This window comes from Lethenteron reissneri, chromosome 47 (genome assembly GCF_015708825.2).
Source record: "Lethenteron reissneri isolate LAM-NWPU_2019-01 chromosome 47, ASM1570882v1, whole genome shotgun sequence".
Taxonomy (NCBI): domain Eukaryota; kingdom Metazoa; phylum Chordata; class Hyperoartia; order Petromyzontiformes; family Petromyzontidae; genus Lethenteron; species Lethenteron reissneri.
The window spans coordinates 4,232,103-4,244,867 of record NC_083825.1 but is presented as its reverse complement, the minus strand read 5'-3'; the positions used below and the strand labels follow the sequence as shown (position 1 = coordinate 4,244,867).

Genomic DNA, 12,765 nt, shown 5'->3' with positions numbered 1-12,765 from the left:
ACTTTTGACCCAAAACACAACTTTGCACGCCTCTGCAAGAAACCTCTCTTTCTCCGCCGATATTTCAACCGAACGGCAAATGAGCGTATCCCGCGGAAAAAAAAACACGGGGGGTGATCCATTTCCAGATACGCCGCTGGATTTCAACGAGCCCGCTCGAGGGTTCCTCTCATCGGGCGGTCGGATAACCGCAAGAGCGACGACCCTTTGGACAACAGCGAAGAAGTGCCGGGACACGTGACCGAGCGGTAACAAGATCGGTGGGAGACCAACAGAGACTTTGAATAAAAAATCGATTTTCCACTCGTTTCTTCCCCAGTATCCAGAATTGTTTTTTTGGGTTAGGGCCACGTGGTTGGTGCTGGTGGCTTCATGCAGTCGTCGTTAACCCTTTGCCCACCCGACAAGGCTGTCACGTCCACCAAGGCACGCGTGGCTTCTGCGTGGCCCAGCGCATCCATCAAATTCCGACCAAGGAAGCTCCTCGTGGCTACCGTGGCTTCAGCCTGGGAATCGTCCACAGGGCGGGTGCAATCGCCCCCCCCCCCCGTCCCGTGCGGGACCGTGTCAAGAGGCTTTACTCCCCACAAAGCCCCACGGCAATGCGTGGCGAGTTGTTTGAGTTCCTGTTCGGTTTGGTTAGACAGGAGCGCTCCTGCCAATGAGAGCATCTGGTAATCGGGCAGCGTTTGTTTAACGGGGCACTTCGCGGCTGATGATTCCCAGAAGGGTCAAAACCGGTCCGGAGTTTGTCCAAACAGTTGCGGTTTGGTAATATTGGTATGGGCTCAAAAAAAAGCGTTTGTATGTGGAGACACAACGGAGTTCACCTTATATGTTGTTTAAACCCATAATGTTGCATGTCAGCTGATATTGAATTTGTGCTCTGTATGCATCTGCCACGAGTACATTTCATTGCAACTGGGCTAAGAGGGGGGGGGGGGGGGGTTAGGGTCAGGAATAATCACATCTATGGGGGAGAAGCATTTCCACACAAGCATACTCTTTGGTTCTTTCGGTAAAGTCACGTAGGTAGAAAATTAAATAAATCACAACGTTTCGATTGGCAACACAAGCAATCATCATCAGGTGGGAAAACCACAGCAATAACATTTTTTGGCAAAACCACAGCAATAATTTTTTTGCTGTGGTTTTCCCACCTGATGATGATTGCTTGTGTTGCCAATCGAAACGTCGTGACTTTACCGAAAGAACCAAAGAGCATTCACGCAACAGGCTTCTGAGCAAGGGATATCATCATACCGCGAGCGATCCGAAATGTTTCTGCCAAGTTAACGAAGGGTTGTCTCTTGCCAGCTCGGTTTTTACGTTTTGAAAATGCCAAGCTCAGCTAAAGAAAGCACTTTGGAGTGGTGTGCACACGGGGACCTATTTTTTTTGGCACATTCCAAAGAGGTCGTGAATTGACCTTGAAAACAAACTAAAAAAACGATCAAGATGCCTTAAAAAGCGGAAATGTCTTTCGATGTTTCAAATAGTCGAGAGACGCCCAAGCGCATCGAGCACATTCGCTCGCTTTGCGCGACCTAAGGTTAAAACAACAAATATTAACGCGCCTAAGTGGAAATGCGGAACTACTTTTTTAATGTACGCCACTCTCCTCGGAGTCCACGCCGTGTGTCGGTAATCACCAGACGTTACGATCATTTAGTGGTGCCGGTTTTATTCCGCCGAAAAGATTAAATCGTGAGCTGACTGGCTGGTCAGAAAAAGGTTATCGCACGGAAGTGCGATTCATTAAGTAGAGACTCAAGTAAAAATAAACATTTTTAAACCTACGTCAGTAAAATTTAGACTTCAATTTTATTGATATATCGTGCGGTATGAAAAAATAAGAATACGTTTTACCCTTTCTGGCAATAAAACACCTGCTTTACACCTGTTTTATGTCCAGAAAAAAATAAAACCTTTTCTAATTTTGTAATACTGCACAATATGTAGATCAAAAAAATGAAGTCTAAATTTTACTGGTGTAGGTTTACACCTGTTTATAGCCAGAAAGTGTAAAACCTATTCTTATTTTGTCATACTTTGATAGTGCCAAAAGGTCCCGTTATATAATTGTGCAGTGATGGGTGGATTGCGACCCTCTTTTTTTCTGCAGATATTTGCCTCCTGGAGAAAACCGGCACCACTATTATTTTGCCTGCGCGCGCGTACACGTAGTTACCGCTGGCAACGGAATTATCTCACCTGGCGACCACGGTAACGATCTCTCTCTCACACACACCTGAGCCGATTCGCCGAACAAGCCGACAGGCACGGGCCGGCTTCCCGCTTTCCAACCAAACCGTGGATTTCCTCTCTCCTGACCGGCAAGCATCGGTGTTTTACACAGACGGACATTCGGTGGTTGCCAACACGTCATTGACGGCTCGCAATCCGTGCCTGGTGGAATTTTGTCGTACGAGGCTCTTGACACACACAAAGACAAAGATCCACCCGTGTAGCCTTAATAGACTGCTGGGGCAAGTGCTGTTGAGCGAGCACCTACGAAGGTCGGCACGGCACACGAGGGAATGGGTGGCCAGCACCACGCCCGGCCGCCCTTGTCTCCCTAGTGGCGATGTTTACACACCGCACCAGGTACTCATTTGTGGCTGAGCCGATCTGGGGGAGGCCCAGGACCGGTTCAGATAATCGACACCGGTGCTGTTGGCCGTGAGCGGGAATCGAACTCGGGTCACCGGGTTTCGTAGCGCAGCGTAGCGCTAACCGCTTCGCCGCCGCTCCCCCCGCCCCGCACACTCCATCACATCTGGGCTGCGCTGTGCTTAGGCTGGGCAGGTCTTTGCGCGCTTTCGCTGGGCGTGTGAGGGGTCTTGGTGTATCGGAGCTTAGCATCGACAGGTGCGGCAGGCAGCTGGTGCTGTTGCTGCTGCTGCTGCTGCTGCTCCGTCTTCCTGCCGCTGCGTGGTTTGGCCGACGCCGAGGCCGGCGCGACGTCCGGCTCGGCCGCACGGGCTGCGCCCGGAGGCCCGGCGGAGGCTCTCGGCGCTCGGGGCCTGGAGGCGGCGGAGCGGGTGATGTCGTCGGCCGACGAGGACCTCTGGATCGTGAGCACCTCGGCATCGCCGACTCTCTCTGCGTCGTCGTCAGTGACAAAAAAACGGACGGACCGGAGAAATCCTCGGTCAAAAAAACATCTCAAAGGGGTCCCGTCTTTGGTTGAGCAACAATTCAAAGAAACTGAGGAAGCAACGGAAAATAAAGAAATAAATGCAATCACCAGAATTGTCATTCACGCTGGTCTACGATAGGAAGGGGTGGAGCGGTGGCACGCTGGTTTGCAAACTGCATGAATGATTCAAGCCTTAATAATCATTTTTCTTTTATATTGGTGGTGCCGTTCGTGCAAATTGTGCGTCTCACACTCGCCGAGGAATCAGAGACAAGGAAGACAACAGCCTGGCAGCGAGCCGGAGCCGGCAATTGCCCAAGCTCTGCAGCCCTCTACATCAGTGTCGGATTATATCCACGTAGCAAAAGTAGCTACATATGCTACGGTCCCAGCACTTTCAAGGGCCCCGCGCTAAATGCTTTCAAGCTATTAATTCCGGTTCAGTGATTCTGCACTTGCTCTATTACTATAGTACTATACCGCCTTCAACTTTTATGAACGACTGGGTGTTTAATGTCACGTAGGTTAAAAAAGAAGGGAATTCTTTTGAGCCGGGTGGTGGTGGGAATCAGGCTTCAAGTAGGCATCTGTGTGGGTGGCTTTCCTGTAAACAGAATGACCCAAAGAGTATGAATCCTTGCAGTCACGAAAGCTTCAAATCTAGAATGGGTGTTTAAGGTTAGCGATGTTATCGTATTATCTGGCTGTATAGCAAATGAAAAAACACAATTATTTACTACGCAAGTTACAAATTTGTCTTTTAATATTTAAGTGATTTTTTATTTAGGGCCCCTTTATAACATATGCTACAGGCCCCGCACTAGCTTAATCCGGCACTACTCTACGTATGAATGCAAAGCCAACCGTGCTAATCGGGAGTATTCGGCCAAACGAATTATGTATTGAGCCAATGAATGAGTGGAAAGGTGGTTCGGTGAAGGGTACAAGCACGTTTCAAGTGTGTGTGTTTCAGGAGCTCTGCCAAAAGGACCCTTTAGCGAGGGTCACTAGCAGCCGTGACTGCCGGACGGTTTGACGTCACGAGAGCCGCGCTGGATGGGCAGCCCGGAGCGTAATGACGTGCAAGGGTGAGCATCGTGAAGCGTCAGTGTGCGTGCGGTCAGCGATGCGCTAATTGCCACGGAGAACCTGGTTCCTCCTCCTCGGGGATCGACTCTGGAACGTGGGCCTCGACAGACCTGCAATAAGAGTCATGGCGTCAGTTGCGGCGTCTCCTGGCGGCAGATAACGCGGGCACGCGGTCGATCACTCTCGCACGCGGAGACAGAAGATCCCCGGGATAGCCATTAACCCGTTCCCGTTCTGAGATGAAGGCAAGTTAACTTTTAATTAAACCGAGTAAGGCCCACTGAGCTACGTCGCTCTTTTTTTCAGAAGCGACCTGGCTATCACAAGTGATAGCCCAATTCAGTGGCTTATCATGTGGACATTCATAGCAGCCAAATATTCCTCAACGCACGTGTATGAATGTGGAGGGGAAAACCGGAGGACCCGGAAAATAAAAATCTACGCGACCACAGGGAGAGAGACACCGCAAACTCCAAATATACAGCAGCAGGCGTCAGGGTCGGGATTGAACCCAGGACCTCCTGCATAACATCTCACCAACCGTGACGCACACGGCACACAATCGCTCACGCACGCAAAGCCAAAGATCTCCCGCATAGCCATTCATAGACTCTTGGGGCGAGTGTTGTTAGCGAGCGCCTATGAAAGCCGATACGGCACACGAGGGGGTTGATGGCCAGCATCACGCCCGCCCACCTCTGTCTTATGTTTACAAAACAGGAGCTCATTTAAGGCCGAGTTGACCTACGGGAGACCCAGAACCGGCTCAGATAATCGTCACTGGTTATTGGCGGCGAGCGAGAATCGAGCTCGGCTCGCCGGGTTCGTGGCGCGGCGCGCTCACCGCTGCACCACCGCTCTACGAGACACTTTAAACACGCGTGCGAAGCCTTTCCACCTGGAGCGATTTCCCATCCTGCTCCGCGGCGTCTTGCGCAGGGAACCGTGCGAGTCGGGCCTGGGGTCCGCGTGCGGCGCGGGGGGCTGCGGTGCCGCCTCATCCTCCAGCGCGATGCGAATCATGGCCAGCACGAGGTCCTTCTCTACGGGACACGCACGGCAGCGCACACACACACACGCTGCTCTCCCAACCAGTCGGCTCCCGCGGCCGACCTCGTTCATGTACCGTGCGTGCGTTTAACTCCTTTCGCGGCGTACGTGGCCGAACGTGCCGATTGTGGAGGTGCGGGGGAAGGACGGCAAGCCGAACACATTTGGAGCAGTTGTACAGAAATGAGTTTTCAATCGGCGATTCACGAGGCAGCAGTGTCACGAAGACGGAGGAGCCAGGCGGTGTCGCTGCTGTATCCACTTCGAGACCCGATGTCCCGACGTCTCGGAAAGTGGTTCGCCGCCAAGAGAAGGAAAGGAAAAGGGAAGCCGACCCCCAGCACCACAGATCGCACTTCCACCTGGGACACCACGTGGTGCCCCCCCACCCCAGCCCAAAGATCTGCGGGTCCAGAATTGGACTCAGCCACCTCAAGAGCCAAACCCTGACGGACGTCATCCACGGTCCCCCAAGGGACAGCAGAACTGGTCCTTGCCTCCCGAGATTTGGGCAACGATTTGACCGGTTTTTTTCCCCGTAGGATAAGCCCAATAATGGTGACGCAACATCACGCAAAAGCTTCGTTGGCAGCGCGCAATCTTTACAAAGGGTCATCGCGTCCCCCCGCGTTTCGGACGGACCGACGGACAGAAAGAACGGAGAGCAATAGTCCATCTGCATGGACGATATTCTTAGGTTTTTTCGGTAAAGTTACGTAGATAAAAATTAGAATTAATAACAGTATAATAAAAATAAAATAAAAATCACGACGTTTCGGAGGTAACACAAGCTTCCGTCTTCAGGTGGAACCGTCACAGCACGATAGCTGTATCAAGTGAGAGCTTTAAATCTAGAATGCATGGACGACTTCGACCACGGTGGGACAGCGAGTTTGTAAGTCGGTCGCGATTGTGGGCTCACCGCGTGGCCCAGCCGCCAGCAGCCACTCCTTCACGGCTGAGATGGAGTCGGTTTGCAGGATCTGACACAGCAGTTCCAGCACCTGTCGGAAGAGCGCACGAGCACACGCACACGCCGTTATATCACCAAACTAGCACCGCCTTTAGCAGAACGTGACAGCAGATTTTGTCACCGCTGTTCGTCGAAAGTCACACACAGAGTTGACGTTTTTGAAAAAAGGTCGATTACACCGTAATTCCCGGAATTACGCCACAGTCATTGTACTGGCATACCTCGAATTATACTCCATTCATGTGATTGTGCTGTTCTATCCAGAATGACACCGTTATCAGAATTACCCCATCACCCCTGACAACCACCCATCAATTTTCTAGACAGCCGTGGTATATCACAGATCGTTTTGGAGATTTGTCATCGATGTAAAACTGCTTTTTGTGTTTAGTGTGTGTGTGTGTCCTGCCGCACCTCTGATTAGCACGGTTTGTACACGAAGCCATCCAGATATACAAACACAGACACAACTTCAACCGTGATGATGGGTACTAACTGAGTAATCATTGGAAAGATGTTATTATTTTTCGATTTAAAGCTTTCGTGACTGCAGGGATTCATCTTCTTGGTTCTTTCCGTAAAGTCACAGTGACTTTACCGAAAGAACCAAGAAGATGAAGATGTTATTAACCATGTAAAAAAGATTTAACTACACACATTTGTACCATCTTATTTGACAGGTACTATTCTACTTTACCGAGTGTGACATCCCCAGCGTTTAACAGCGCTGCTATTTTGAATTTGGATTTGTCAGCTAACACCGGCCGCAACCCCAAGTTGAGGTGCACCAATTCTTCCCTTCTAGCCCCCCCCCCCCCACCGTTCCATTCATTGGCTACCACATTCAGAAAAGCCCCTCCTCCCCCTCCCCCTTAACTAGTATATAAGAGCTTGTCTCTTGGATTTCTCCTCACTTGATACAGTAAATCTAGCTGTGACGGTCCCACCTGATGACGGAGACTTGTGTTGCCTCCGAAACATCGTGATTTATTATTTTATTTCTATTATTATTTATATTTGTATTATTATTTACTTTTTTACCTACGTGACTTTACCGAAAAAAACCTAAGAGTATGGGCTACGTACGGTCAGAAAAAAGTTCAACATACAGTGACTCCTCTACTTACAAACGAGTTAGGTTCCATTTTTAAATCCTTTATATTAAGTTCACTTGCTTGCTTGCGCGCTTACGACCGTGCAAATCTTTCGGTCGTTTTTTAACCCACTTCCCGTGATCCAATCGAGCTGACATTTTGCACACAGACCCGTTGTGCGTGACAATTGATTTTCGTGAAAAAAAATTTCCTAAATTTTACACTTTTTAGGGAAAAAAAATGTCATATTTAATTTAAAATACCAATGTGATAAAAATGAAACTCTTACTCAGGAAAAACAGAAATGAATAATAAAATAAAACCGATGCCACGCGTATAAAGGATTTATAGCGAAAAACTTTGTTTTTACGGGTTAATTTTTATTTGTGTTTAGTTTGTGTGTCCCCCGCCCGCACCTCCGATTAACACGGTTGGCTTCGTACGCTCAGAAAGCAGTTCTACATACAGTGACTCCTCTACTTACCAACGAGTTAGGTTCCATTTTTTTTAAGCACCCCCTGTACTTGAGCAAGTCTGGCAGTCCAAAATAGATCTCCTCGCGGTAAATCTACCGGCTTGTGTCCATTGGCCTCGGCGGATTTTCATTCACCGGATTTGGCGACGCGCTGGCACGTTCGAGCTCGGCAAACATGGCGCCGCGCCGGTTGGACAAAGGCGCCGCGGGGATATTTACCGCCCGCGGGGTCAGACGGGTGGGCCTCTCTAACGAAGCGATTTACTGACCAGGCGGGGAGAGACGCTGGACATCGCGTGCCCGACCGCTCGGTCATTAAAACGTCGCCGCGCGTTCGCGAGGCCCCCCGCCCGCGTGAGGACCCGAGTAAAACATCGGCCCAAGACGTTGATTGATGTTTTGGACTGACGTTGGCTCGACGTCGGCCCAACGTTTGCATGTTTATGTTTACTGGGGGGGGGGGGGGGGGCGCGAGGTGAGGATGAGAGTGAGCCGGGCGTAATCATCATCAGCCATGATCAATCCACTGCTGGATTGAGGTCCTGGCGATGGTAACGATCCACCTAGCACCTGGTCGCGCCTGACGATGACGACAATGACGATCAATTAAAGTTGTTTATCTGGCTGGTATATACTGTACGTATGGTGTATTGAACTTCTTTCGCACCGTACGTCGCCAACCGTGCCAATCAGAGGCGCGGTAGCAAGGACAAACAAACCAAAGCGCCGGTGGTGCGAGCGGTTGGACCTTCCGTCCTTCGTCCCGGGAATCTCCCACCCCCCACTTGTCAGAACCTCCGAGTCTCCGGTGCCGTTGACGCTCACCAGGAGCTCGTGGTCGGGGTCACCGTGGGCGGCGAGGTCGCGCGCCCCGTTGCGGGAGGAGAGGCGTCCCGGGGTGCGGGACGCGGCGCGGCTGGGTGGCGGGACGATGCGACCGGTGGCGAGGGAGTAGCGAGTCCCCGGTCTCAGGGCCGGACCCTCCGGCTGCTGTTGCCGAAACACAACGGGGATGGGGGGGAGGTTGCAGAAACAAAAAGTTGTGAGCCTAATGTAGAGGGAGGCTTTTGGTGCCCGGCGCAAGCTGTCATCCTTGCGTTCCCCCTACCGCCCCACCGTGCCTCACCCTAACACACCCTGCCCCACCCTGTACCACCCTGCCACACCCTGCCCCACCCCACCATACCCTGCCACACCCTACCCCACCCACACCACCACACCCAGCCACAAGCTGCCACAACCCTACCACACAATACCTCACCTGTCACGCCACACCCTGCCCCACCCAACCACAGCCTGCCCCAGTCTACCACACCCTGCCCCACCCTGCCACAGCCCACCACACCCTGCCCCACCCACACCACCACACCCAGCCACAAGCTGCCACAACCCTACCACACCCTGCCCCACCCTGCCACACCCCACCACACCCTGCCCCACCCTGCCACACCCTGCCCCACCCTGCCACAGCCCACCACACCCTGCCCCACCCACACCACCACACCCAGCCACAAGCTGCCACAACCCTACCACACCCTGCCCCACCCTGCCACACCCCACCACACCCTGCCCCACCCTGCCACACCCTGCCCCACTCTACCACACCCCACCACACCCTGCCCCACCCAACCACAGCCTGCCCCACTCTACCACACCCTGCCCCACCCAACCACAGCCTGCCCCACTCTACCACACCCCACCACACCCTGCCACACCCAACCACAGCCTGCTCCACTCTACCACACCCTGCCCCACCCACACCACCACACCCTGCCCCACCCTGCCACACCCCACCACACCCTGCCCCACCCAACCACAGCCTGCCCCACTCTACCACACCCTGCCCCACCCAACCACAGCCTGCCCCACTCTACCACACCCTGCCCCACCCAACCACAGCCTGCCCCACTCTACCAAACCCTGCCCCACCTCACCACAACCTGCCCCACTCTACCACACCCTGCCCCACTCTACCACAGCCTGCCCCACTCTACCACAGCCTGCCCCACTCTACCACACCCTGCCCCACCCAACCACAGCCTGCCCCACTCTACCACACCCTGCCCCACCTCACCACAGCCTGCCCCACTCTACCACACCCTGCCCCACTCTACCACAGCCTGCCCCACTCTACCACACCCTGCCCCACTCTACCACAGCCTGCCCCACTCTACCACACCCTGCCCCACCTCACCACAGCCTGCCCCACTCTACCACACCCTGCCCCACCCAACCACAGCCTGCTCCACTCTACCACACCCTGCCCCACCCTGCCACACCCCACCACACCCTGCCCCACCCAACCACAGCCTGCCCCACTCTACCACACCCTGCCCCACCCAACCACAGCCTGCCCCACTCTACCACACCCTGCCCCACCCAACCACAGCCTGCCCCACTCTACCACACCCTGCCCCACCCAACCACAGCCTGCCCCACTCTACCACACCCTGCCACCGGGCCATGCCCTGCTCCACCCTGGGCGCCTCCTGAGCCGCGTCGAGTTGGCTCGGGTACGGCCCTGGCACGGCTCGGTTGTGCCAGTGGAGAAGCCGTGTCAGGCAAGCGGGCTGTCTGTGCGCCGAGCGCGTTGCTCCCTCTGGCTGCAGGAAGTCGCACCTGCGGTTTCTTCTCCCGCCGCGCGAGGAAACCGGCTCTCTCCGTGAGCTCCCGCAGTTCGTCTCTCCACGCGTCTGTGAGAGACACTGGACGGGGTGGGGGGGAGGGAGAGCGACGCCCCTTAATCGCCCCCGCCCATTGCTGATACGTCTTGCGATAAAGAGCTTCACAGCTCATCGGGTTTCAAAGCGGCCTGAATGGAGATCCTGATTGTGAACCCGGGCGATCTGAGCGCGGTCGTCCTTAGTTGGCTAACGCCCGTCGGGCGGAGGCGGTGGGCGAGCGAATTCTTTGGAAGGTGGCGACTCGTGTTTCGCTTGACACGTGAAGTTAATTACACGGAACGTGAATTCATGCAGGGAAAATGAGGCTGTGGTTGCCGGTGGCAGAACGCGTGGCCGACCGACGAATTCGTCGAACCTTCGCATTTTTTTTCGCACGATAGGAGTGCGACGTAGTTGGAATTTCGATTTAAAGCTTTCGTTATTGCAGGGATTCATCTTCTTGGTTCTTTCGGTAAAGTCACGTAGAAGGAAAATAATACAAATAAAACATAATAAAATAATTCTCACGACGTTTCGGCCACAACGCAAGCAGCCGTCCTCAGATGAAGAACAGGTCTGTCGGGGAGACAGCGTCTGAAAGACGCTGTCTCCCCGACAGACCTGGTTGTGGCCGAAACGTCGTGAGAATTATTTTATTATGTTTTATTTTTATTTTATTATTTCCCTTCTACGTGACTTTACCGAAAGAACCAAGAAGAGGTAGTGGGAATTGTTGGGAGTACGAGGCAGGCAGAGGCCAGAGAGCACGGGTTCACAAATCGTGTCGGTCTACCACGTGCTCAGCGAGTGGTGGCCTTGTGCTCTCTGTCAACACCACCATCATCACCACCACCACCGCTCCACCAACATCATCTATTTTTATTTTACCAGGTAAGGCCCACTGAGCTATACAGCTCTTTTTCAGAAGCGACCTGGCTATCACTAATGATAGCTCAACGAAGTGGCTTATCGTCGTGTGGAAATGTATAGCAGACAAATACTTGCACTACCACCTACTCCCAACATCTCCACCACGATCACCAGCATCAGCAGCACCATTACCACCACCATCACCACCATCAGCACCATCAGCAGCACCATCACCACCACCATAAGTACCATCAGCACCACTATCAGCACCATCACCAGAAGCACCACCACCATCAGCACCATCAGCACCATCACCACCACCATCAGCGCCATCACCACCACCATCAGCACCATCAGCACCACCACAATCAGCACCATCACCACCACCATCAGCACCACCACCATCAGCACCATCAGCGCCATCACCGCCACTAGGACCACCACCAGCAGCAGCACCATCACCACCACCAGGACCATCACCGCCATTAGCACCATCACCGCCATCAGCACCATCACCACCACCAGGACCATCACCGCCATCACCACCATCACCACCACCAGGACCATCACCGCCATCAGCACCATCACCGCCATCACCACCATCACCACCATCAGCACCATCACCACCACCAGGACCATCACCACCACCAGCAGCAGCACCATCACCACCATCAGCACCATCACGTACCAGGCCCCACACGCGGCACGGACCCGCGTTCGCCACCGCCACCACCGCCGTGCTGCTGCTGCTGCTGCAGGGACGAGGGGGTAGCCGGGAAGGGCAGGGCGAAGGGCAGGGGGCCGAGGCCGGCGGGTGACCCCGGGGACGACGCCGAGAGGCCGCAGCGCAGCAGCAAGGCGCGCAGGGGGCTCAGCGAGAGGCTGTAGCGAGGGCTCGACATGAAGCCTTCGTCGTTCACGGAGCAGATGGGCACGTCGTTGAGACCTGGCCCGCGATGACGAGAGGGGGGGGGGGGCGCAGTAAGGGGCAAGGCGAGGTGGGGGGAGGAGGAGAAGGATCGAGTTGTCAAGCCGGAGTCGTCAAGCGGTAACCCTACTTTCAAGGGCAGAGACAAAGATACCCCGTATAGCCTTTAACAGACTGTTGGGGAAAGTGCTGTTAGCGAGCAGCATCTATGAAGGCCGCCTCGGCACACGAGGTGAGGTGAGTGGCCAACGCCACGCCCGGCCGCCTTTGTCTCCCCAGTGGCGATGCTTACACACCACTGCACCAGGTACTCATTTGAGGCTGAGTCAACCTATAGGAGGCGCAGGACCGGTTCAGATAGTCGCCACTGGTGTTGTTGGCCGTGAGCGGTTGCCCGTTTTGTAACGCAGCGCTAACCGCTGCGCCACCGCTCCTCGCAGACACACGCACACACAAACCAGCATGTAGAGTTGCAGACGTA

The 12,765-nt window shown here is 54.0% G+C and overlaps 1 protein-coding gene across 2 annotated transcripts in view; it reads right to left on the bottom strand.

Annotated features, from left to right (window-relative positions):
- Positions 1-105: 105 nt before the first annotated feature.
- The window catches only part of LOC133354352 (protein TBATA-like), a 32,199-nt gene continuing 19,539 nt past the window's right edge, over positions 106-12,765 (bottom strand). The window contains exons 4-10 of one of the 2 annotated variants that reach the window (XM_061571129.1): positions 12,045-12,302; positions 10,443-10,528; positions 8,649-8,810; positions 6,204-6,285; positions 5,130-5,274; positions 4,292-4,341; positions 106-3,105 (exon numbers count right to left, since the gene is read on the bottom strand). In XM_061571129.1, coding sequence (XP_061427113.1) covers positions 2,774-3,105; positions 4,292-4,341; positions 5,130-5,274; positions 6,204-6,285; positions 8,649-8,810; positions 10,443-10,528; positions 12,045-12,302 — 1,115 coding nt within the window. In that variant the 3' untranslated portion in view covers positions 106-2,773. Of the gene's footprint in view, positions 3,106-4,291; positions 4,342-5,129; positions 5,275-6,203; positions 6,286-8,648; positions 8,814-10,442; positions 10,529-12,044; positions 12,303-12,765 lie in introns of both variants that reach the window. The other variant, XM_061571128.1, reaches the window with a different exon arrangement.